A 25,983-nucleotide genomic window follows, 5' to 3' on the forward strand; every position below is an offset into this window, starting at 1 on the left:
ATTCCCTAGATTTATTTATTTTTTAATCTATTTTTTTTAAATTTATGTGAATGTAATTTCAAACTCTTATATAGTGCAATATTAAATTATATTATTATTTATTTAAGCAATATTCATAATTATTATTATCTGAAGTACTAATTACAGATAATGTTTATTATGAGCTTTTTAATTACTTTATTATACACTTGTTGAGTACTATTAATATTATATCATAAATGAATGTAAATACCATTTCTTCTAATCATAAAAATTAACAATTTAATTATATTTATGTATGTAACTAATTTGTAATTTCTGGCCATGTTACTGTCTGTAATAATTTCATTTACATTGTTTATCTAAAAAAAGTCATATGATTTTTGGTGGGCAGTTATGTCAAGACAGGCAGTTATTTCAATTTTATTAAAGAAGTTTTTAATTTTTAAAAGTCCTTCGGACCGCTGCACACAGCTCCGTACGGCTCACACAGATCCTGGGGCTCTCTCGGCTCCATCCGCGCTAAAAGCAAAGCTTTACGCCAGCTCCTGCTAAAATGGTCAGTCTAGTACTAACCATCAGATACTCAATGTGTATCCCCATAACACACTGCAACATGAGAGAGACATTCCCAAGGTTAATGTGTTTTGCGCCCTATCGCGAACAAAGTTTTATGGATCATTTTTTTTTTTTTTTTGCGGAACACACGTTACTGGGATAACGTACCAGGACAAGCTGGAAAATTGGCTTTACCCTCGACTAAATGAAGATACACAAGACTTCACTTTTCAACAGGACGGAGCTTCGCCCAGTTGACGCCTAGATGTTTGACGCTATCTGAATGAATCTCTACCTCAACGACGGTTAGGACGCTTCGTGAATGAATACTTAGCTCTTCAGTTCTGGCCTTCAAGATCACCACGCCATGATCTCACGTCACGTGATTTTTTTCTTGTGGGGGGTTTGTGAAAGATGCAGAACCAACTCTACTAACGAATCTGGCCGACCTGCGGAACCGTATCACATCTGCGGTGAACTAAGTAACGCAAAATATTCTTCCTAGCGTGTGAGACGAGTTCAGCTACCGCTTAGATGTGTGCCGTCCAGCCGGAGGAGGCCACATTAAAAATTTATGAATGTATCTTAACTTTATTATGAGTATTTTCAGATGTAATGTACTTCACATTTGTCATTAGTTCTTAATTTGGAATACAGAGTAACGAAATTAAGTCATTTTGAATTATTCTGTATGTATTTTTATCGGCTGATTACAATAAGATACATTACATATCGAGTCTTATAATCTTTACAGTATGTATAGGAAGACTGGAAAACCCTCCATTTGCAATTACACTTTTCAAACGACTGAGTAAAAAAAAACTTACTTTTATACCAACCTAAAGTTTGTTCTATGATGATTCGGTTAAAATGAAACTTATTTGAAATAAATCTATAAAAATTGAAAATCATTCCAAATAAGGTTTATTTCTGTAGTTAGATGGCAGAAGCTGATATGCGTGTTTTTGTAAATTTTACAGGAGAAGAGTTTGAAAGTTTTACAAAATTTGATGATTCATACCGAAATGATTGCAATAGGATTATAAAAATGAACTTTGTTGTCCAGAAAAAACTGGTAAACAAATGAACACACATTGAATTATAATTTAAGTCAACAAAGTAACATAATGTTTAGTTTCCGACATATGTTTTGCCTTCTTAAAATTGTTTACAACATTTTCTTTAGATGGTGAAAGCCAATATGAAGAAAAATCCATTTTTTTTTTACAAATTGATGATATTCTTGTAGTAATAAAATAAACATAGTCTAAATAGAAATTTTTATATTTAAGACTTACAAAGTTATGCCACCTTTCAAAATAAAAAGAAATGAACTTTATGAGGAACGATCTCAGCTTATATCTCGGTAACCACTGATGGTAGACATATAAGAATTTGCCACCTTACAGTTGTTTGCAAGGGAAACATGGAGATACATTAACTCAATTTCGAAAAAATGCGACATATCAGCTTCTGACATCTGACCACAGATTTAAAGACCAAAATTTTTATTTCGACTGATAGTAGAAATTATATGTTTTCAGCAGTATAATTGTTTTATTATAAATCAACATAACACATGCAAATATAATTTATTTCAAATACTATTGTTTAGATTTAAAAAGAAATAGAATAATGGTGTTAAAACAACTGATAAATAATTCATCAAATAAATAAAATGATTAGTTACGAATGAAGAATCAGAGAAATCGGAGAAAACAACAATGTCGAAATATGATTAAATAAATTTGATTCAACAACATAATAAAAAAAGAAAAAACTAACATTGGTATTGACCTAATTAAAAATGTATAATCTAAAAAAATAGGTTAATCCCTTCAAAATTCACCGGATGATTAATTTCAGTAATCAATGTGAAGTAAAAATGGCATTTTACTGAATAGAATAGAAAGCCAATGATTCACGCAGTTATTTGTCATGCGTGTAAAAGAAGTCATAATTTATTTCACGCCAGTAATTATCGTCACGCTACACCTACTATCACGGTAAAGGAAGTCTTCATATAAAATAATAAATTAAGATTTATTCACTTTCTTAAAAACGCGTCCTTCTTTTTCATGTTCCTTATGAAATAAGAATCGAGATCGTTACAGTATCGATTTTTAACTCGATCGTATTTCGACCGTTAATAATTACCTAAAAATCTGGATCGAATTGAAGGCTGAGAAAAATATATTTATAAGGTAGAATCTGCTAAATAATTTATCAAACGACAATTGAAGACCGACACATCAAAATGAATTTTTTATTTGTTCAGATAAAATTCTCAGTAGTAGTGTTATTTCTTGGAATGGTGTTCTCCCAGCCGGCAAAAATGCCTGATAAAACATCAACTCGAATCGATCCAGCGCATTTAGATCAAGTATTAACTGATCCTAAGATGCGTGAGAGTTATATTCGTTGTCTAATGGATAAGGGTGTATGCACACCTGAAGCGTCAGAAGTAAAACGTAAGTTAAAGATTCTACTTAGATGAGCTTTAATTATTATTTATGCGTAAATTATTTATTTACTTCAATCAGATTAACAATCTATTTTTCTATTCTTACCGGAAAACGAAAACAATAAATAACGTTTTCAGATATTTTAATGTAATGAAAAAAAAAATGATTAAACTATTAAAAGATAAAAAAATTAGTTTTGACAAAAACATTAAGCAATTACGCTATTAGTCTCAAAATCAATATTTTGAATTTTTAACTTAGGATACCGGTAGAAAATTTTCGGTCTTCATATTTCATCTCCTTTTTTCATATTTTAACTTTTTTACTTCCTTGTACGAAGTAAAGGAAGTATTGTAATCGCGAAACATTTCGGTTTTCAGATTTCAAGGGAAATATCCATTTTGACCATCTCTGAATCCATTTTGACTAGTTTCGGCGTGACGTCTGTACGTACGATGTATATGTGATGTATGTAACTCAAAAACGATTAACCGTAGGATGTTGAAATTTTGGATTTAGCACTGTTGTAACATCTAGTGCTCCTTTTTGATTGCAATCGAAATAAAATATTTAATTTTAATTAAAAAAATTAAAAATTTTAATTAATGAAATATTTGGATCTTAGAGGGACCGCACATCGGTTCGAATCAGACTTCATCTCCTTTTATTTTTTTAACTTTTTTTTATTTTTTTTTAACTTTTATTTTTTTAATTTTAAAAAATTGATTTAATATTACCAACCCATGATTGTAAACAAAAAAATTACAATAAAAATATTCAGTAATAACAATATAAAAAAAAAAAATATGAAAAAAATCAGAAGTTATTAGTGAAATATAATTTTATGTATTTTTAAAAATGTGGATATGTTATTTAATAGACGTACAGGGAAGTCATGTGGTATACACATCAGATTTGGTGAAAGTTCTGATTCTTTAATATTAATTGAAAATTATAATTAAAATCTGTTAATTTGAAGTATCGTTTCGTTTTTAGCTGTTTGTGGTTGTGTTAAAAATTAATTTAAGATGAGTGCTCCTTTGTCCGACTGCACTAAGGGAAATTAACGCAGTGTTCTCATTTCAGAAGATATGAAACCAGAAGGGATTGGTAAATTAGTTTTAACGATACGGAGAGTTGTTTGAATGGAACAAAGATCCTAGAATGAACTGATCAGTTAAAAATATTAGAATTTTTGCGCACGATGAACAACTGAAAGTTAAGCCATCAGCTTAAAAGATAATTATGATAATATTCTGCAGTATGTGAGATCTTCTTCTTTCTTTTCCTATTTAGTCTCCGGGAATTACCTTTCAGATATTACTTCAGAGAATGAATGAGGATGATATGTATGAGTGTAAATGTAGAAATGAGGTGTAGTCTTGTACAGTCTCATTTCGACTATTCCTGAGATGTGTGGTTAATTGAAACCCAACCACCAAAGAAACCCACCGGGTTGGTCTAGTGGTTAACGCGTCTTCCCAAATCAGCTGATTTGGAAGTCGAGAGTTATAGCGTTCAAGTCCTAGTAAAACCAGTTATTTTTACATGGATTTGAATTCTAGATCGTGGATACCGGTGTTCTTTGGTGGTTGGGTTTCAATTAACCACACATCTCAGGAATGGTCGAACTGAGAATGTACAAGACTACACTTCATTTACCCTCATACATATCATCCTCATTCATCCTCTGAAGAATTATCTAAACGGTAGTTACCGGAGGCTAAACAGGAAAAAGAAAGAACCACCAAAGAAGACCGGTATCCACGATCTAGTATTCAAATCCGTATAAAATTAACTGACTTACTAGGACTTGAACGCTGAAACTCTCGACTTCCAAATCAGCTGATTTGGGACGACGCGTTCACCACTAGACCAACCCAATGGAGATCTTTTTTTTCTTCTTCCCCGGGCCAGATTCTGCAGTTAAGTATTACACAGCCCAAACAGTATGTAAGATGGGTTTTTATTTACTTAACGCCTAAAGGTGAAACCACGAAAAGTAAAAACTACTGTGTCGCTGCTATCACTGAAGGCAAAAAACAAGTCCGAAAGGTGTGTAAATTTTCAAAGGGTTTGATTTTGTTTCATGATATCGATCGTCCTCATATACCCATAATAACAACATTTTGTCTTCAAGATTTCAGTTTTTAACTGCTGGATTATCGGTCGTACAACCTGATTTAGCTCTAAGAATGAAATTAAATGCTTGTTGAAAAATAGACTGAAGGTGCGTAGAAGAAGAGAGGATTATATTGAAAAATAAGCATAATTTTGTTAAATGGAAATTAAAGTAAACGGTTTTTTTTTAATTTTCGCTTAATTTTTCACTTACTCTCTTGTGTATGTAATACTTTCGTGGCGAATATAGCTGCGATAGCTATATTGAAAGAAAAATTATGATGATCGTACAAAAAATAGGGTAACTGGTATTTCAAATCTTACGTTTTAGAATCCATCTAATTCATCTACACAAAAAAAACGTATTTTTAAGGATGTATATCCGTAGGTATGTAGAGATTTGTGTCGCACGCTTTTGACCTTATATTTCAGATTGACCGAACCGATTTTCTCCAAATTTTGGCTCAAGAAATTCTAAATGTGGGGTATTGATCATGTTAATTCTTTCTCTAAATTCATATAGGGGATTGGGGATATCGCGAAAAAACCTATTTTGATTTTCTTCAGAGGCATTTTAGAAAACGTTTTCTATGGCAAATTTTATAACTAAATTGTATAAATATCAAGAAACCTTTTTTCAAAATAATCAGTCGCCAGGTCTAAAAATTGAATTATAAATATTTGTATTTTTTTGGTCTTTTTGCTTTACCTTCCTTCGGTTTTAATATATCTTTTTTTAATTTTTTCTTGGTTTTTTGTATATCATATTATATACGAGTAGGCCTATCAAAAAATGTCTACAATTTTCCAAAATTATAAACCCCTACCTTAAATAATTTTTGAAAATTTTTAGGTTGTTGCTTACCTTTTATTAGACGGGTTAGATTTAGAGAAAATCGAATTAAACCTTAACCTATGAATGAATATTTATAGAGTTTTATTTTAAATTTATTCCCAACCTTCAACAAATGTAATATTCTGTAGTTTTTTTTTTGTTTTTGGCTGTAACTCATTTAATTTTTACTCCCTGTAAAAAGTAAAGGAAGTATTGTAATCGTGAAAAATGTCAGTTTCAGATTTCAACGGAAATATCCATTTTGACTATCCCTGAATCCATTTTGACTAGTTTCAGCGTGACGTCTGTACGTAAGTACGTACGTATGTATGTATCTCACATAACTCAAAAACGTTTAGCCGTATGATGTTGAAATTTTGAATTTAGGACTGTTGTAACATCTAGTTGTCCACCTTCCCTTTTGATTCCATCGACTGGACCAAAAGTGTCCAAAAAAGCTCAAAATTCAAAAATTTGGACTTTGGACTTTTTCTTGACTGCAGTAATAAACCCTAATTGAGAGCCTTTCATCCATATATTATAACTGATTTTTATTAGTTCCAGAGTTATAGCCAAATAAAATTCTAATTAATGAAATATTTGGATGTTACGAGGGGAAGGCATATCGGTTCAAATCCGACTTCATCTTCTTTTCTTTTTTTAACCTTTTTCTTTTAATTTAAATATATAGATTTATTAATCATTATTAATCTCTGATAAAAAACAAAATACAATAAATAATAATTCAATAATAACAATAAAAAAATATCAGAAGTTATTTATGAAATAAAATTTTATGTATTTTTCATTTAAAAAAAATGTAAATGTGTATATGTTCTTTGATAGGCGTACAAGGATGTCATGTGGTGTCCACATCAGATTTTTTCCTATTAACCCGATTGAAATAAATCTTGTTGTAATCGACGCAGCTGCTTTTTGCGGTGAAACTATGATGTTGAAAAACCATTTTAGACCCAAAAAATCGGTCTGAAAATTGGCACAAAAGTTTTTTTAGCCGTCCGGCGGGTAGTTAGGGACAGTGGAAATCCTGATATTCTATATGTTTGCGTCACGTTAGATGATGTTATATGGTCTTCTGCAGGGTACGTAATGTGAGTTCTGCATAAGATTGCGGTACCATTAATAAAGTCATCAAAAATTTAAATATTTCGTCTTAAACCTCTCAGACCCAATATACGTTTTACGGACCCATCGCATTACATGGTCATTTGCGGTTTCTCGCAAGATCGGACACCTTAATTTCTTCATAATATTCGTAACATTGTTGATATGTCATTTATAATCAACGTACCGATGCCATCAGCGAAGTTTAGCACATTATTAAGTTCTGTGCAAGGTTTCTCAATCTTTCCCTCTCGGTAAGTACTTTTTTATCGTGTGGACTATTCAGTACTTTACATGGATCTAAATTACTCAAAGCTAAACCATCTAAGCTTCTAACTCGACTTAGAGCAACATAAATTTTTCCTTTTGCAAATACATTTTCCCCAAACCTACTACAGCTCTAATATTGTACTTTGCAATCTGTGAACTGTTACAGCCCAAATTAAAATTAAAGGTAGCATACGTCTTTCTATATCTCCGTACGATTAGTAGCTTGAAACGTTGTATTTACTGGTGTAATAAGTATAGAATCACCTTCACCTTTCATATATGTTGTACCTATTGTTTCGTCATCGAATTTTATTAACACAGCTTTTGGTAACTCACCCTTTTCCAGTTGATCCCTTTGTAGGGCAGTCCATTTGAATTTTTTTCGATTCCCATAGCGCCGTTAACTAAATCATCAGAAATTTACATTTTAGCGCACTTTGATGTCGGTTGCATTTTTTTTTTTTTTTTTTAATACTTATACTGTAAGTTACAGACAAAATATTCACCAAAGTGAGGCCCAAAATCTAATAAAATAATACTGATCTCTGTGGCGAAATAGTAGCGTCTCTGTATTTCATCCGGGAGTTTCAGATTTGACTCCCGTTCAAGCGTGATATTTTTCACATGCTACAAGGATTCATTATCATCATCATAGTAACTATAATGGTAGCAATGTAAATAAATAAACAACCCATTTATGTAATATAATAATAGAAATAACTTAATTATAGAATAACTTAACTAGTATATAATTTAAAGAAATTTCTACAACGCTATAATTACACTGTAACGTTGTAAAATATAATATATATATATATATATATATATATATATTATATTTATATCACCTACATAATATATAAATGCAGATAATTAAATAGTATTTATTTATTAACATTTAATTATTTTATCTCAATTGTAATTTAGTTAATTACATACAGTAGCTCTTTGGGAAGAAAAACTTGTCCTTTAGATTTAAAGTTAATAATAATTATTATCTTATTTATTTTCAAAGAAGAAGAATGTACGATATTCAAGGTTTTCCAGGTAGCATCAAAACATATAAATTATAAGTGTAAAAAGAAAAAAATTGCTTAAAAAAATTGTATTTTTAGAAACTGTAAATAATTTAATTCTCACTTTTAAAAGTATACTTAATAAATAAATTAATACTACATGAACCTTGGAGTCAGTTGATTTTAACTGTTCAGGTGTTTTACGCACTTCAGAGGTTGGACTGATAATACATTCTTTAATAATCAAAGTGTGTATAAACCAATAATTAAAGGAATAAATAATTAATTAAAGGAATTGTACATGATCTATGAGAAATAGAAGTATTTTTAGCAAAAGGAAATTCGGGTTTTAAAAAATATTAGCGTTTTTAGGTTTTCAGAGAGTGGTATTCGTCCTCTAGATCAATTAAAAGGTATCTTTCTAACAATTAACTGAATATCAGATACTCTTCAAATTTTATTCCATTGGTTTTTATTGAAATGTTTATAATTCAGAAACGCTTCATCCGATCTTCGTAATTTGAAAACTTTAATACAATTTAGAAACTCTTCGTAAATTCTGTTATTTACTCATCATTTACCTGTTATTTGTTACAGAACTAGATTTAGTTACAGAATAAAAAATTTAGTACGTGATAAAAACATTCTAACATTAAAATGTCATTTAAAAAGAGATAAGAACCCGTTTTTGGTCGGTTACGGTTCCTCCTCAAATCCGACTCAGAAAAAATAAAATAATGGTGTGCTGAATATTTCATGATCATCGGACGTTATAAAAATGTGTAAACGCCAGAACTTACACACATCGATTCCTATATCTTCCACATTAAATAAAAAAAGCATCTAATTTAAATTATTATTTTATTTTACTAAAAACGTCTTTATGTTAGAAATAGCCAATATGATTATATTTTGGTTTATCCTTATTCTCAGTCTGTTATGGATATTTCTCTTCTTTCTTAACTAAATAAGATGTCGAAAAAATTTCCGTTCTCTGTATAAAGAAAAACTTCACGCAATATGTAAAGTGATTTCGATAGTAAATAATTACAGAGAATTATACTTTTCATTTTACAACCCATTATTTACTTATTTATTTTTTGTTGGCTGGTGCCCGAATAAAAGCTGTTTATTTTTTCTACGATAAAATTAAAAGATAAATTTAATCTCAACAATGAGTAATTAATGTTCGATATTTAATTTTGAAATTAATTCTTTTTTTAAATTCTAATTTAACGTAACTTATAGATAGATCATTTTTTCCACAACTCTGGTGTTAAGACTGGTAGATGATCTAAAAGGGACAACTGCCACCTGTATCTACGGAATGAAAGGACAAATATGTACGAAAGTAAATCTGCCATAATAAGACAACACTTTGCTATTAATCATTAAAAAAATGCATCGTGCCATTCTATCATCATGAGATAAACGGTTATAAATTGCGAATTTTGCTTATATTTGGAAAAAGATTTGATTCTCTGTTTTGCAATGACGTAATATACTTTACAATTACATTATATAATAGATATGGAGTTTTTAGTTGAGTAATCAATCGCCACACATATAACGATTACGAAAAGAACTTTCAATACGAATTGAAGAAGTGGGAAGTTTATGGACAAAAATTTGTAAAAAAATTAATAAAGTTTTGAGCCAAGGGTAAAGTAATATGGTTCTAATCTTTCTTTCTTTTTTTTTAAATTCCGTTTAATTAGTTACAATCATAGTAGAACAAACGAATAAAAAAAAAATTAAATAAATGAGAAATCCAAGACGATATCTACTATCTGAAACTTGTATAATACGAGAGACGCCTTTTAAGTTTTTATAAAAACAACGAAAGAAAAATAATTTTTTCTTATAAATCGTTTTATTGTTTCTCAAAATATTCGCCTTTAAGATTTATACACTTTTGCATGCGTTCGAACCAATTCTCGTAATATTCTTTCTAGTCTGAAGTTGTTACTTCAAAAACATGGTTTTGGAAATATTCAACAGCTTCTTGAGGTAATGAAAATTGCTGTCCACGCATTTTTCTTGACATTCAGGAACAAAAAAAAGTCGTTAGGCGATAAATCAAATAAATACATGCAATGTGACATTAATTCAATGCTTTTCTCCGTCAAATAATTAATTTTTGACGTGCTGTATGAGACAGCATGCATGGCATTGTCATGAAGAGTGATGCGAAGTTTACGGTTGTTTTTCCTGATTTCATTGATTACCTCTGGTAAACAAATTGTTGTAACAATTCAGCGTTAACTGTTCTTCGATCCTCTAAAGCAATGGTTGCTATATGTCCAGTATAACCGAAGAAACAAGCGATCATTTTCTTGGAAGTACTTCGCAATGAACCCCTTTTGTTGGATTCGGTTTATCTTGGAATATCCAAACAGTTGATTGTCGCTTAGTTTCCGGCGCGTACGAATCCAAGTTCGTCTCCTGCTACAATGTTTTATATGGATTTTTCATTTTTTGATCAAATTTTGAACATTCCCTTACACCGATTGACACGAGCCTGATTTTGAGCTTCGGTCAAATAACATCTCTTAAAGGGTTAAAGATATAGTCCTGAAATTTAAGGGATAATAAGTGTATAAAAATTTCATAACGACAGGTGCTGAGGTTTATTAGTGGTAAGCAATCAAAGTAAAGCAATATGTCAGAAGGTTCAGAAAATAACGCCTTTTTTTGTTTTCACCAAATAACATACTTTTAAAATGTAGTAAAACTATTGTTTAGTACGATTAAATGCAAAATAAAATTATGTATGAGGTGTTTTGAATCCGGCTGAATACACTGATAATTTTTGTTTCTAACATGCGATACATGATTTAAATCTGTTTTTTGATGCTTAAAATGAATATGAACCCAGAATCTTTCTATCACCCACCATTTTGTTTAAATTTATAAATTTTAATTAAAGGATTTTTTTCTTTTTCCAACGTATAGTTAGAATTTTAAGCTCCTATATTGTATTTTGTTTGTTCATTTTTTATTGTTAAACTTTTTTAGCATAATTTGTAAGCTATAAATAAACAATAGAAGACAAAGAATTAAATCATATCATAGTCACATATTATGACATCATATCTAGGGATAATACTGAAGAGTGAGCCTTCATGGACAGGAGTAATCATATCTGTGCAAGTCAAAACATGTAGCTGAAAACACAACTGTGTTGTTTGTATTAAGCATCGGATTTAGGATTGAATTAATTTTGTTTATTTTAAGTTTGTCAACAGTGCAGTGACATAATGCCTTGAAATTGTGTAAATGCGGATGCCTTTTGTTATGTATGTGGTGAGTTTACCGTAAAATCAAATAGAAAAAACATTACACCTTTAATTAAAAAAGCATATCATTTGTACTTTCAGTGTAAAATTGATGATCACGATAAGACGTGGGTTCCTCATATAGTGTGCACTAATTTTTCTGTATATTTAGGAGAATGGCTGAAAGGTACACGGAAGGCTTTCCCATTTGGTGTACCTATGGTTTGGCGTGAACCAAAGGATCATGTAACCGATTGTTAGTTTTGTAAACAATTGTGCCTGGAATTTCTAAAAATCTAAACATACTGTAAAATATCCTTCATTGCAATCTAAAATCAGGCCTGTACCTCAGAGTGAAATTATTCCAGTTCCTCAGCCACCTGTGAGTGTATGTTTCGAAACCAGCAATGAAGAATCAGGCAGTATTGAAGAAGACAACTATGATTTTGATCATCTTACATCACAAGGTGAATTAAATGACTAGAGATTATGACTAGAGATGGTTAGAGATTTAAATTTATCAAAAAATCAAGCTGAACTGTTAGGATCAAGACTGCAAGGCTGGAATTTACTTTAAAAAAATACAAAAGTTTCGGGCTTTCGAAGCCGACAAAAAGAACTTCCTCAGAACTTTATTGATGAAAATAATTTGGTTTATTGTACAAATATTGATGAGCTTATGTTGCACTTAGGACAAATTCATAAACCTGAGGACTCGCGCCTTTTCATAGATTCGTCCAAGTATACTTTAAAAGTGATTCGACTACACAACGGTAACCTTTCGCTTATGGAATTAATTTGAAAGAGACATACGATGTGATGAAAGACGTTCTTGATAAAATAAATTAAAAAAAAAACATAGTTGGAACGTATGTGATGATTTGAAAGTTATAGCTATGCTATTTTGTTAGACATGTAGTTAAGCTATACTAAGTACATGTGTTTTCTTTGCGAATGGGACAGCCGAGCTAGGGATAAACATTATGTCACCAAAGAGTGGAAGAAACGAGACAACTTCAACTCCAAATGAGAAAAATATTATTCATGAGCACATAGTTGAACACATAAAAATATTTTTCCTCCTGTCCACATAAAGCTAGAACCAGTGAAAAATTTTGTAAAAGCAATGAGGAATAGTCCCGGATTTTTGTACATCAGGCAGAAATTTCCGAATGTAAGTGAAGGAAAAATTAAAGAAAGAATATTTGTTGGTTCTCAAATAAGAGAGCTGGTCAAAGATGATGTATTTAACTCAATGTTAAATAATGTAAAAAGTGTAGGTTGGGCTTCATTTAAGGACGTTTGCAAAACTTTTCTCGACAAACAAAAATCCGACAATTACCATGATATTGTTAATCAACTTCTTACTTCATACAGAGCTATGGGATGTAATATGTCTTTGAAAATACATTTCCTCCACTCACATGTGAATTTTTTCCCGGACAACCTCCAAGACGTAAGTGACGAACAGGTGGACGTTTCCATCAAGACATTTCGGTGATGAAAAGCCGCTATAAAGGGAAATGGAATACTAATATGCTAGCCGATTACTATTGGACATTAATTCGGGATGTGCCAGACCGAATAAAATATAAAAGAAAAGCATCAGCGAAATCATTCTAATACAAGTATGGACATACAAAATTATAAATTTTACGGATTTCAACTATATTTCCACTTAATTTTTTTTGAAGCGTTATTTATTTAAAACTAAGGATGATAGAAAAATTGTATTTACAGATCTGTAATGTACGCAAAAAATTAATTCAAGAAATGGTATCACACTTAGAGAAACATTAATTTTTTTTTTTAATCTATCAGTGATATTTTTATTTTATAAAGCAACCTGGAGTATATATAATTTCTTTACTGACAGTAGTAAGGATTTTAAAGGGTTAAAAAAGTAAAAAAAGATAAAGATTGAAATATATGAAACTGATAATTAAGAGTATTGAATGCGGTAGGAGTTGAGGCTAATAATTTAACACAGAATAGGAAGGAATGGATCGCTGTAATAAACCAGTCAAACTACTTATGACGCAAAATAAGTTAATAATGATAATAACATTAACATTTATTAAACATAGTTCTACATCATTTAATAAGTTATTTTTGTTACAAAAAAAAAAATAACAAAAATAAAAAGCTAATTTAACGAGGTCTTTCTATGTTCTTCAACAATTTTTTGTCATTCAATTCCTAAAATGTCTACTCATAAAATATGTTATAATAATTTTTAAGCTACCCGTATTAAAAAAATTCATGAAAAATGTCCTTAGTACTGTAGTTCCTTTGAACAGCATTACTTACATTATCATCATAAAATAATTTTTTAACTTTAAAATTCTGCAGTAGTTGACCTAATAATACTAAACATTATACACTGAGATCATTTTATCGTGCCCATCATGATACAGTATAATGTATCATCATATTCACTATAGTTCCATTATAGACTATAATACATAGATACGCACATTTCATTCTATTCATGAAATGAAGTTATGCAAAACTGGTAATGTCTTACCGCAAGTGTTGGAAATGTCCACCATTTTCCTGAAGGCAGATCCGAACCATTTGCATGTTTTTTTCACACCCTTCATAGGACATCAGGGCTAATGGAATTCATCTCATAAATTCCGGTGCGAAGGGTTTGGACCTGCCTTCAGGAAAATGGTGAACATTTCCAGCACTTGCTGAAAGGCATAACTACATTCAATGAATCATACCAAATGTTAGTATCTCTGTATTATATTCCATAGCGAAATTCTAGTGTATAGTATCATGATATGCACGATAAAATTATCTCATTGTATAAATGTAGCCTTTTTATACAATAAGTAGAACAAAACAGTTTACCAACAAAAATAATTACTTAAAGTAAGAAGTAAAATCTAACAAATGTTTGATAAAGCAAAAACGTAATAATGTTGCTATAACAAGTTTATTGGACGTCCGAGCAAACAGACTCATAGAAATATACTTAACAGATTTTTTTTTTTTTTTTTGTTAATAAATTTAAGGTTTCAAGGTTGTTCTTTTAATATCATTCAATGATAATATTTTTCGTAAATTAATAAAATTTACTTTTAAAATACAGCGTATTTTAAATATTTAACTGTAAAACTACAACTTATTTATAATTCTCGTTATAAAAGAAATCTCATGTGAGCATCACATGACTTCCTTGTACGCCTATTAAATTACACATACACATTTTTTTTTAATGAAAAAGTACATAAAATTTTATTTCATTAATAACTTCTGATATGTTTTCATATATTTTTTTTATTATTATTTATCGTAAAAATGTTTTTACAGTCAGAGGTTAATAATTCTTAATAAAACAATATATTTAAAAAAAAAAAAAAAGTTAAAAGAGATGAAGTCTGATTCAAATCCTTTACCTTCTAAGATCCAAATATTTCATTAATTAAAGTATCATTTGGCTATAACTCTGGAACCAATGAAAGTAAGTACCACTTATGATATATCTTTGAAAAGCTCTCAATGAGGGCTTTTTACTGCAGTTAAGAAAAAGTACAAAATTGAAATTGTTTTGGATCTGTACATACGTACAGATGTCACGCTGAAACTAGTCAAAATGGATTCAGAGATGGTCAAAATGGATATTTCCGTTGAAAACTGAAAACCGAAATTTTTCGCGATCGCAGTACTTCCTTTACTTCGTACAAGAAAGTAAACCGTTAAACATTGCTTAATATTTGTCCTTACAATTTGCGGTATATTTGTCCTTAGTTCTTATTTTTCCTAGTTATAAACGGATTATTATTAAAATATAATTGTTAATAAATTATTATTATTAGTATTATTGTTATTCTGTGTACACACAATTAATTGAATTGTCATTCTAAAGCGTTAGTATTCTATAATAACTTTCATAATCATTAGGAACGTAGATAAATATCTACGTGTTCATCTACGCAGTCACATCACATCGGTTACCATTGTTTCCAGTAAGTCATTTATTCATTACATTGTGGTGGTCCTTAAACAATAAATCTCTACGAATAAAATATTTTAATTGCTATGATTATGAAAAAAGACAATAAAGAAATCTCACGTGCCCAGTATATGAATTGTTATAGTAAACTAATCTTGGGCATACAAAATAATAAATTAAAAACAACCGGATTTTCCTTATAAAATTTTTTGTTTATATGTTGTTAATTTCTTTAGAAATGTTAAGTAAAAATATTAACTCAAAAATGTAAAGTTTCTTGTAAAAATAAACGAAAAAATTAACCATAAATTTTAACAACCGATCCCTTGAAAGGATAATGTACAGAACCTGTTATAAAAGTGAATTTCTAATTGTTATTGTAACTTTTCAAACTTTTTCTATGATGAGCTCTGAAATGTAAGAAATAAATAAAGGAATGCATCCGGAATAAAGTAAATTAAGAACATAAATTCTTCTGATCATATATGTTATGATAGATAATGAAATTATTATAATTTTTTTAATATTTATTTCTTTATAATAAATCCTTTTTTAATGCAATTAAATTAATTTTTTGAATTTAAAAAGTATCCGTTATGATAAATACATTGTTATATAAACCTTCATTATTTTTCATTATGTTCCTTCGGTATAAAGTGATATAATAAATAACAATAATATATGACAAAAATATTGACTAACATAATGTAAAAAAATCTGAAAACACAATTGTAGAACTTTACGTCATGCGGCTTTTTTCTGATGTACGGCTTACACACACATACATGCACAAGTTAATTAAAATAATTCATCATTTTATTTAAATACTAGCTTCTCCCGGCGTGCCTATGGCACGCCCTCCGCAGCTGGGTTACCCTTGGGATACCTAAGGGTTACCCTGACGGGCGGCGTCTCAGATGGGATTATTAGGTGTCCAAAATTGATCCCTCATCCCAAGAACTAAAAAAATACACTTCACTAGTTCTTATTGTGGAGTGTGAACAATTTATATCATCGATTTTCGATTATTGGTCATTTTTCAAGCTACTGCTTCTTCTGGTTTATTTCGGAGATTATAATAATTAGTATTTCTGATTTCATACACTTACTAAAAAAATTTGCAACAAAAAAAAAATATTATTACTTCTTAAAGAAAAGATGATATTAACGATACTAGAATAAGAATTCCCTTAAAAGAAAGACTACACATAATTCAATCAGAGTACTCTGTAAGGGGTTGTAAATAGAACTGTAAAGATTTATTTAAATTTAATAAAAATTCAATATTAAATAATAATAGAAAACATGAATTTATAAGGTGAATTAAAACATCAGTATTAATGATGAAAAGTGTTAGCAGTTCCTTTTTTTAAGTTAAAATGAATATTCGATGAATAATGAATATTAAAATTAGATGAACTCAGAAAATGATGATAAAGGATGGTAAGAAGAAACAGTTTTCCAGTTGTATCATGATTAATTTGAGTAATTACTTTTTGGTTATAGTTCATTATTTTATGAAGAAAAACAGTCACATAAATATAAAAATATATTATTAATATATATTTCGCATATATATATAGATTAAAGAAATAAATATATATTACAAGTATAAATAATAAGTACAAGTAATAAATGTATAATAATATAACAAGTATACACCTGACCACCACGAGACATGTAATAACGAATCGGGATTTTTCGCATGTGATCAGTAGATTCCGGTACCTGTTATCTGAGTACATTACTACTTATTGTTGTACGGAATGACATCACTCGGACTAGCGGTGTTTTATGTGCTAAGCTAAGGGGGATGGACGCACGCATAGACAGACACACTTACAAATGCCCTTTAGTAGGGTAAGATATTTTTTTTAAATTTAATTCAATGATTCTAACTAAAGCGCTCGAGCATACCGCTTTAAATACTTTTTTACAAATAAATATTATTAATTTATTTAATTGTACCGCTCACCTGTAGCGTCACAACATAGCAGACGACTGCAGCAGCTGTACGTTAGTGCAACACTAGCGCTCCTAATTTTTAATAAATGTGTGGTAGAAAAATAAGACTATGGTTAGGCGAAATCTTGAGATGATGACCTTTCACACACGCGCGCGCGCGCGCGTACATACAAACATCCAGAAAATTTTCATCCGGTTTTTTGGGTTCCTTAGGTGTCAAAACGTCAAGATCCAGTGAAAACCGCATATGTCCGAATTGGACTGATTACAATACTTTTCCTTCTAAAGCTATATTTTTCTGCTACAGCACTAGACGGGAAAGTAAAATAGCTATTAATATTCAGTCGTATAAAAACGTTTCTGCGCAAGAAAACCGACTTTTCATTATTTTATATTGTTTAAAAAAGTCAAAGTTATTAATCTAAAATTTCACAAAAAACGAGAAAACTAAAAGAGGTATAATTTTTTTTTAATATTAAAAATATATTTCATATTTAAAAAAAAATTATTATAACGTAATTTTTAAAAAAATATATTTTCTTAAATAAGATGTTTAAAATGATTTTTTAAATATTTTTGTTTAAAGTTCTTTTTTTAGTAAATTAACAATTTTATGCTACTATCTATTGGAAAATACTTAAAAATGTTATAAAAAGAAACGTCAGCGTTCAAACTTGCAGCATCATAACAAACCACGCTTCTAACTTGCCCCGCTCCAGTTTTTTCTAAACTTAAATTGAACTCAAGAACGACTCAACCAATCTTCATCAAATTTTCATATATACAACTTCAGATACATTACTACAGCATATATATATTTCAAGGAAATTGATGTACTAATTTTGGGATTTTTGAGACACAAGATTTTATACATACGCCTATATATATACGAGTACACAAGGAGACCCAATGTAAATGAATGGTATTTTCGTACTTCTTATATCTCAAAACGTAAAGAAAATTCATTTTCACCCTTCCCCCCACTAATAGCATGCGGCCATATAAGCAAACATGGAGGCGATTGCTTATATCCACTTGGAGCTGATTATCACCTACATGTCGGTGGGCATAACATCCAACACTTTATTTGGCTCAATTAGGAAGGCAACAGGTAACCGGGCCTGGGATGATTTTTATTCTTGAGAGTGATTATATCAAGTTCGGAAGTAAATTTTGAATCGAGAAGTCACTCGCATATAACTTCTCGATTTCAGCATTTAACACATGAAGTATAATATTTAAATAACAGTTTATATATAAAATTCGGTACTTAAGAGTAAATCAATTTAATTCATAATGGCAAAAACGTGTGATTGTAGTTTAAATACTTTTTATTTTTCGTAATCTTTGTATTGACGTAAACTTCTTTATATGTGTGTATAATAGAGGTTAAAATATTTCACAGCAATATATTCTAATAATATTTCTTATTTCTTTATAGATGTTTTACCATCTGCACTCAACAACCGTTGTGCCAGTTGCAGTAAACGACAAAAATCAAGCTCACAAAAGATTATACAATATTTAATGGACGAAGATCCAGACTCCTGGCAGAAAATATCGGCTAAATATGATCCAAAGGGTATTCATAAAAAATGGTACACACCGTCTCCCAAAAAACAAGATAATCCAACAACTCCAGTAAACCAGCCTGCGAAAAATGATCCTAAAAAGAAGAATTGAATAAAGATGTATAAGCAACTTAAAATCACTGGAATGTCACCGCATGATGCAATGGATAAAGTTTAAATTGTAAACATAATTCTTTTTATTTGTGTATACTATAGAAATGTCTATTTTTTTATAAAGGATATAAAAGATCGTTTGATTTGGCTATGTTAAAACAACTGTTTATTTTATTTACTTGAACAAGGTTAAAAATAAATTACAATTTTCAATTAATACAATTCACATTATATTACATTAGTTTAAATTACTAAGATTTAAATTATTACAATATTTGTTTTTTAATTTTAGAGGTCAAATTTTATAAAATTTTGAAGAAGTTGAATTATTTTATTAATTTTTATTGTTATATAAGTGTATACAAAAATATCAAAATACTTCCTTTTCTTCTACATGGAAGTAAAAATAATGGAAGCAAGATAAACAAATATATTTCCTTGAATACCAAATTCAAAATTAAAGCACTGCAAAGAAATTAGAATTTTTCTTTGTATCTCTAGAAAGAAATCCAGTTACTGATTTTAAAGATAAATATTTTTATATTTTAATATCAGAGAATCTCAAAGATTCAGAGAAATTTAGAAATGCTGTGGAAAGAGGCCTCTTAGGCCATAAGTTTTAAGGAAACAGTCGGAAAAATAAAAAACCTGGCTTTATTAGTTATTTATTTAGGTGTCAGTGACTTGACCTGTACTAATCCAATCCCAGGAATTCAAATAGAAACGTCCCCTTTCCACTTCATTCTATAGAAAATTAAATAAATTAAAAAAAAAAAAAACAAAGGCTGTAAAACAACTCCTATTCTTATTAATAATGGTGAATTTAAAAGAGGGGTTGCCTCTTTAAAAAGAAAAAAACTTATGTATTAGAAAACCTATATTGGACTCTGAATTTACCTTCGATTTTATTTCGTTCAACTTTTCAGTACAGAATCGTAATATGAATGACTTTCTATTTACACTATAGTAAAAATTTGAAGCCATTTTGAGAATTTACTAAATGTAGGACTAATACATCCATTGATATACGCCCAATACATTCATTTTAGCTAAATCTATATGACAGGTTTAGCTAAATATAAAGAGTAGTTACTTACTAAAGATATGAAACATGACGTTTATTGCCTTCCAGAGATAGAAATTATCAAAATAATTAGTTTTACCAGCTGTAATTTAATTTACATTACACTACTTCACAGAAAAAACTGCAGTTATGGCATTTTTTCCTTACTAAAATAAAGAAAAAAAAACAGATAAGGAGGGTTAAAATAAACTCACTCAGGAATGTAATGATGCATTTGAGTCCCAGCTATGTTATCATTCAGTCGAATGAGAAGAATTATGTCTACCCGGTATTGCAAAACCGTGCTAAGCAAATGTTTTAGACTATTTATTTATTAATAAAATATGTGTAATATTACAGGCTATTTAATACCCTAAATATTAGAATAACATTCAGTGAAGCATATCACCGTAAAATTCATTCACAAAATGAAAAAAAAAACTGCCAATATTATGAACTTATAGATTTACCATTACAATTATTGTTACAAAATTACAGATTAAATTCCTTGAAAATAGAGGGTGAAAAGTAAATTAAGGGGCCTTAATTTACTTATACGTAAATCTTCCTGAACAGGGATTGTGAAAAGAGACAAAAACTTTTATTAGTTGAAACCTATAGAGGTTTCAAAGCATACCCAAATAATAGATTCTCGTCCACCCATATTTCCTAAGCAAATTCTTATCTAGGCTTGAAGAAATATTATTCATCGTCAAATTTGTGTTGATTAACAGAAATGTAAGCTACAATTATTTGGTTTTATCTTTAGTTACTAATTACAAATCCGAAAGTGTTACTCCTGTTCGGTCTACCTAAAGAAAAATCCTCTCGATTCAATTTTGAGAATATGAAAGTATTCAACTGAATTAACCATAAACCCTCATTAAAGAGAAATTACCGATTGGAGAAAAAATTTTATTGAAAAAGTTACCTTAAAACTCAGGAAAGACTGACAAATCTGTTCTTTTCCAAACTGATTATTTAAAAAAGAGGTCAAACTTAATTTTAATTGTTAACTTCAGTTTATATTATGTAAAAATGGCCAGTGAACTCAGATACAATATGTAATCTCAACCCGACAAATCGCTAAACTTACCTTTGATTGAACTTTAACAATCAGGTTTATCGACGATATAGAGATTAAAATCCTCTTTAGTACTAACAGAATTTTTTTGTTGTCTTTAACTGAATTTTAATTATTTTTGTAAAATCTTTTACGTAATGCTGAAAAAAAATCACGTTAAAAATTAATTAAAAGCTAATTTAGGATTACTTTTTAATTGGATATTATCCTAGGTCCTTAGTATCAGACCAGTTATGAACAGAAATTCCTCTTTTGGGTTACCTAAAAGGCGAGTTAATATTTATCATTACTTTATTAATTAGGCTATCTAGAATTTCTTATAAGGATTTCATAAATATAAAGTAAATTGGGAAGTTATTAAGTATTTTTACCTACAGAAAATGTTTTTTAATAATTTAAATAAATGTTATATATATGGAAATTCAGTATGTTTAGCGCAAAGAGTTCAACACAAGTTTTATATAATCATTTGCGGCGACAATACTTGGCGTCTACTAGTATAACCGTTTATCTGCAGTTTACAAAATAATAATTGATCTAACAGTTTGACTTAACAACTAGACTAGAAGCAGTTTGATTGCGGTTTTTATGATTTTTTTATTTAAGACAAGTTTAATAAGGATTTTATCAAATGTTTCCTCCTCTATGAATCATGAGACCTTGCCGTTGGTGAGGGGGCTTGAGTGCTCAGGGATACAGAATAGCTGGACCGAAGGTGCAACCATATCGGAGAGGTATCTGTTGAGAGCCAGACTAAGGAATGATTCCTGAAAGAGGGCAGCAGCTCTTTCAGTAGTTGTTAGGGGCGTGAGTCAGGACGACTTAAACGGCCGTATCAACATCACTCAGTCCTCTGAGTACTGCGCAGCTGAAAGCAATGGAAAACTACAGCTGTTTTTTTTCCAAGAAAATGTGGCTCTGCATTTTCAAAAGCAATAATGGAGGCGCCTTCCTTGGTAAAATATTCCGGAGGTAAAATAGTCCCCCGTTCGGATCTCCGGGTGGGGACTACTAAGGAAGGGGTCACCAGAAAAGTTAAAAATAACATTCTACGAGTCGGAGCGTGGAATGTTAGAAGCTTAAAAAAGGTTGGTAGGCTAGAGAATTTAAAAAGGGAAATGGATAGGGTAAACGTGGATATAGTAGGAATTAGTGAGGTTCGGTGGGAAGAGGAAGGCGACTTTTGGTCGGGTGACTTTAGAGTAATTAACTCAGCGTCAAATAATGGGCAGGCAGGAGTAGGTTTCGTGATGAACAAGAAAATAGGGAGGAGAGTGGAGTATTTCAAGACGCATAGCGATAGAGTCATTGTAATAAGGATAAATTCAAAACCTAAACCGACAACGATTGTTAACGTCTATATGCCTACAAGCGCCCATGATGATGATGAGGTAGAATGTGTATACGAAGAGATTGATGAAGCAATTAAACACGTAAAAGGAGATGAAAATTTAATAATAGTTGGAGATTGGAATGCAAGCATTGGAAAAGGCAAGGAAGGAAATATAGTGGGTGAATACGGGCTGGGCAAAAGGAATGAAAGAGGGGACCGACTTATAGAGTTTTGCACGAAGTATAATTTAGTAATTGCCAACACCCAATTTAAAAATCATAATAGAAGAATATACACTTGGAAAAAGCCAGGCGATACTGCAAGGTATCAGATAGATTATATCATGGTTAAGCAAAGATTTAGAAATCAACTCGTGGACTGCAAAACTTACCCTGGAGCAGACATTGATAGCGACCATAATTTGGTGATAATGAAATGTAGATTGGGGTTTAAAAACCTGAAGAAAAGGTGTCAGATGAATCGGTGGAATTTAGAGAAGCTTGAGGAAGAGGAGGTAAAGAAGATTTTTGAGGAGGACATCGCTAGAGGTCTGAGTAAAAAAGATAAGATAGAAAATGTAGAAGAAGAATGGGAGAATGTTAAAAAGGAAATTCTTAAATCAGCAGAAGCGAACTTAGGCGGAATAAAGAGAACTGGTAGAAAACCTTGGGTTTCAGACGATATATTGCAGCTGATGGATGAACGTAGAAAATATAAGAATGCTAGTGATGAAGAAAGTAAAAGGAACTATCGGCAATTAAGAAATGCTATAAACAGGAAGTGCAAACTGGCGAAAGAAGAGTGGATTAAAGAAAAGTGTTCAGAAGTGGAAAGAGAAATGAACATTGGTAAAATAGACGGAGCATACAGGAAAGTTAAGGAAAATTTTGGGGTACATAAATTAAAATCTAATAATGTGTTAAACAAAGATGGTACACCTATATATAATACGAAAGGTAAAGTCGATAGATGGGTGGAATATATTGAAGAGTTATACGGAGGAAATGAATTAGAAAATGGTTTTATAGAGGAAGAAGAGGAAGTTGAGGAGGATGAAATGGGAGAAACAATACTGAGATCTGAATTTAAGAGAGCATTAAAAGATTTAAATGGCAGAAAGGCTCCTGGAATAGACGGAATACCTGTAGAATTACTGTGCAGTGCAGGGGAGGAGGCGATTGATAGATTATACAAACTGGTGTGTAATATTTATGAAAAAGGGGAATTTCCGTCAGACTTCAAAAAAAGTGTTATAGTAATGATACCAAAGAAATCAGGGGCAGATAAATGTGAAGAATACAGAACAATTAGTTTAACTAGTCATGCATCAAAAATCTTAACTAGAATTATATACAGAAGAATTGAGAGGAGAGTGGAGGAAGTGTTAGGAGAAGACCAATTTGGTTTCAGGAAAAGTATAGGGACAAGGGAAGCAATTTTAGGCCTCAGATTAATAGTAGAAGGAAGATTAAAGAAAAACAAACCAACATACTTGGCGTTTATAGACCTAGAAAAGGCATTCGATAACGTAGACTGGAATAAAATGTTCAGCATTTTAAAAAAATTAGGGTTCAAATACAGAGATAGAAGAACAATTGCTAACATGTACAGGAACCAAACAGCAACAGTAGCAATTGAAGAACATAAGAAAGAAGCCATAATAAGAAAGGGAGTCCGACAAGGATGTTCTCTATCTCCGTTACTTTTTAATCTTTACATGGAACTAGCAGTTAATGATGTTAAAGAACAATTTAGATTCGGAGTAACAGTACAAGGTGAAAAGATAAAGATGCTACGATTTGCTGATGATATAGTAATTCTAGCCGAGAATAAAAAGGATTTAGAAGAAACAATGAACGGCATAGATGAAGTCCTACGCAAGAACTATCGCATGAAAATAAACAAGAACAAAACAAAAGTAATGAAATGTAGTAGAAATAACAAAGATGGACCACTGAATGTGAAAATAGGAGGAGAAAAGATTATGGAGGTAGAAGAATTTTGTTATTTGGGAAGTAGAATTACTAAAGATGGACGAAGCAGGAGCGATATAAAATGCCGAATAGCACAAGCTAAACGAGCCTTCAGTAAGAAATATAAGTTGTTTACATCAAAAATTAATTTAAATGTCAGGAAAAGATTTTTGAAAGTGTATGTTTGGAGTGTCGCTTTATATGGAAGTGAAACTTGGACAATCGGAGTATCTGAGAAGAAAAGGTTAGAAGCTTTTGAAATGTGGTGCTATAGGAGAATGTTAAAAATCAGATGGGTGGATAAAGTGACAAATGAGGAGGTATTGCGGCAAATAGATGAAGAAAGAAGCATTTGGAAAAATATAGTTAAAAGAAGAGACAGACTTATAGGCCACATACTAAGGCATCCTGGAATAGTCGCTTTAATTTTGGAAGGACAGGTAGAAGGGAAAAATTGTGTAGGCAGGCCACGTTTGGAATATGTAAAACAAATTGTTAGGGATGTAGGATGTAGAGGGTATACTGAAATGAAACGACTAGCACTAGATAGGGAATCTTGGAGAGCTGCATCAAACCAGTCAAATGACTGAAGACAAAAAAAAAAAAAATCAAATGTTAGGTTGGTAAAATAAAAAAATGGTTTTAGTATTTTCACTTGAAATATTTTTTTTTTTAAGGAGCCTAGTAAAACATGACTTTATTATCTACCTGTAATAAGCCATATCCGAGCATTTAAAAATTTTATTCTTCATGGTTTTATATAAAAAATGATTTGATACCGATTTACATTGTGTACTTTACTTTTATTTGTATTTTCGTGAAACGGGTTGCTTTAATTATTATTTTTTAACCTCATGAATTTTTATTTCGTTTTAAGCGGTTAGTTTTTACTATGAAATTTAAATATAATAATAGCAGCATAGTTTATATATAATAATATAATATTCGGTTTATAATATTAATGCTTTTGAATTTGAATTTTTTACTTTTGCTGGTTTAATAGTAACCATGTTAGTTAGACCTAACAGGTTGAAAATGGAAAATTATAATAAATGCTGGGTACCTTCCGTAAATCTCTTCAATTACCTACTGTAATAGTACATCAACAGCATAATTTCACTGACATAGAAATCCAAAAATATTGCATCTATTTGGACTTAATATTACACTTGATTAAGTAAATGTAACATTTGTAGAAAAAATTACATTGAACGAAATAAATTAATAAATTGTAGAATTCATTTTCATTTAACGGCAAAAAAATCTAAC

At 30.4% G+C, this 25,983-nt stretch overlaps 1 protein-coding gene across 1 annotated transcript; it reads left to right on the plus strand.

Annotated features, from left to right (window-relative positions):
* Window positions 1–2,848: 2,848 nt before the first annotated feature.
* On the plus strand, window positions 2,849–19,307 carry LOC142321196 (ejaculatory bulb-specific protein 3-like). The gene is made up of 2 exons (XM_075359192.1): window positions 2,849–3,008; window positions 19,018–19,307. Exons 1-2 carry the CDS (start codon window positions 2,849–2,851, stop codon window positions 19,257–19,259), a joined length of 402 nt encoding a protein of 133 aa, XP_075215307.1. The 3' UTR covers window positions 19,260–19,307.
* Window positions 19,308–25,983: the final 6,676 nt, after the last annotated feature.

The sequence above is a fragment of the Lycorma delicatula genome, chromosome 3 (genome assembly GCF_047948215.1).
Source record: "Lycorma delicatula isolate Av1 chromosome 3, ASM4794821v1, whole genome shotgun sequence".
NCBI classification, from domain to species: Eukaryota; Metazoa; Arthropoda; class Insecta; order Hemiptera; family Fulgoridae; genus Lycorma; species Lycorma delicatula.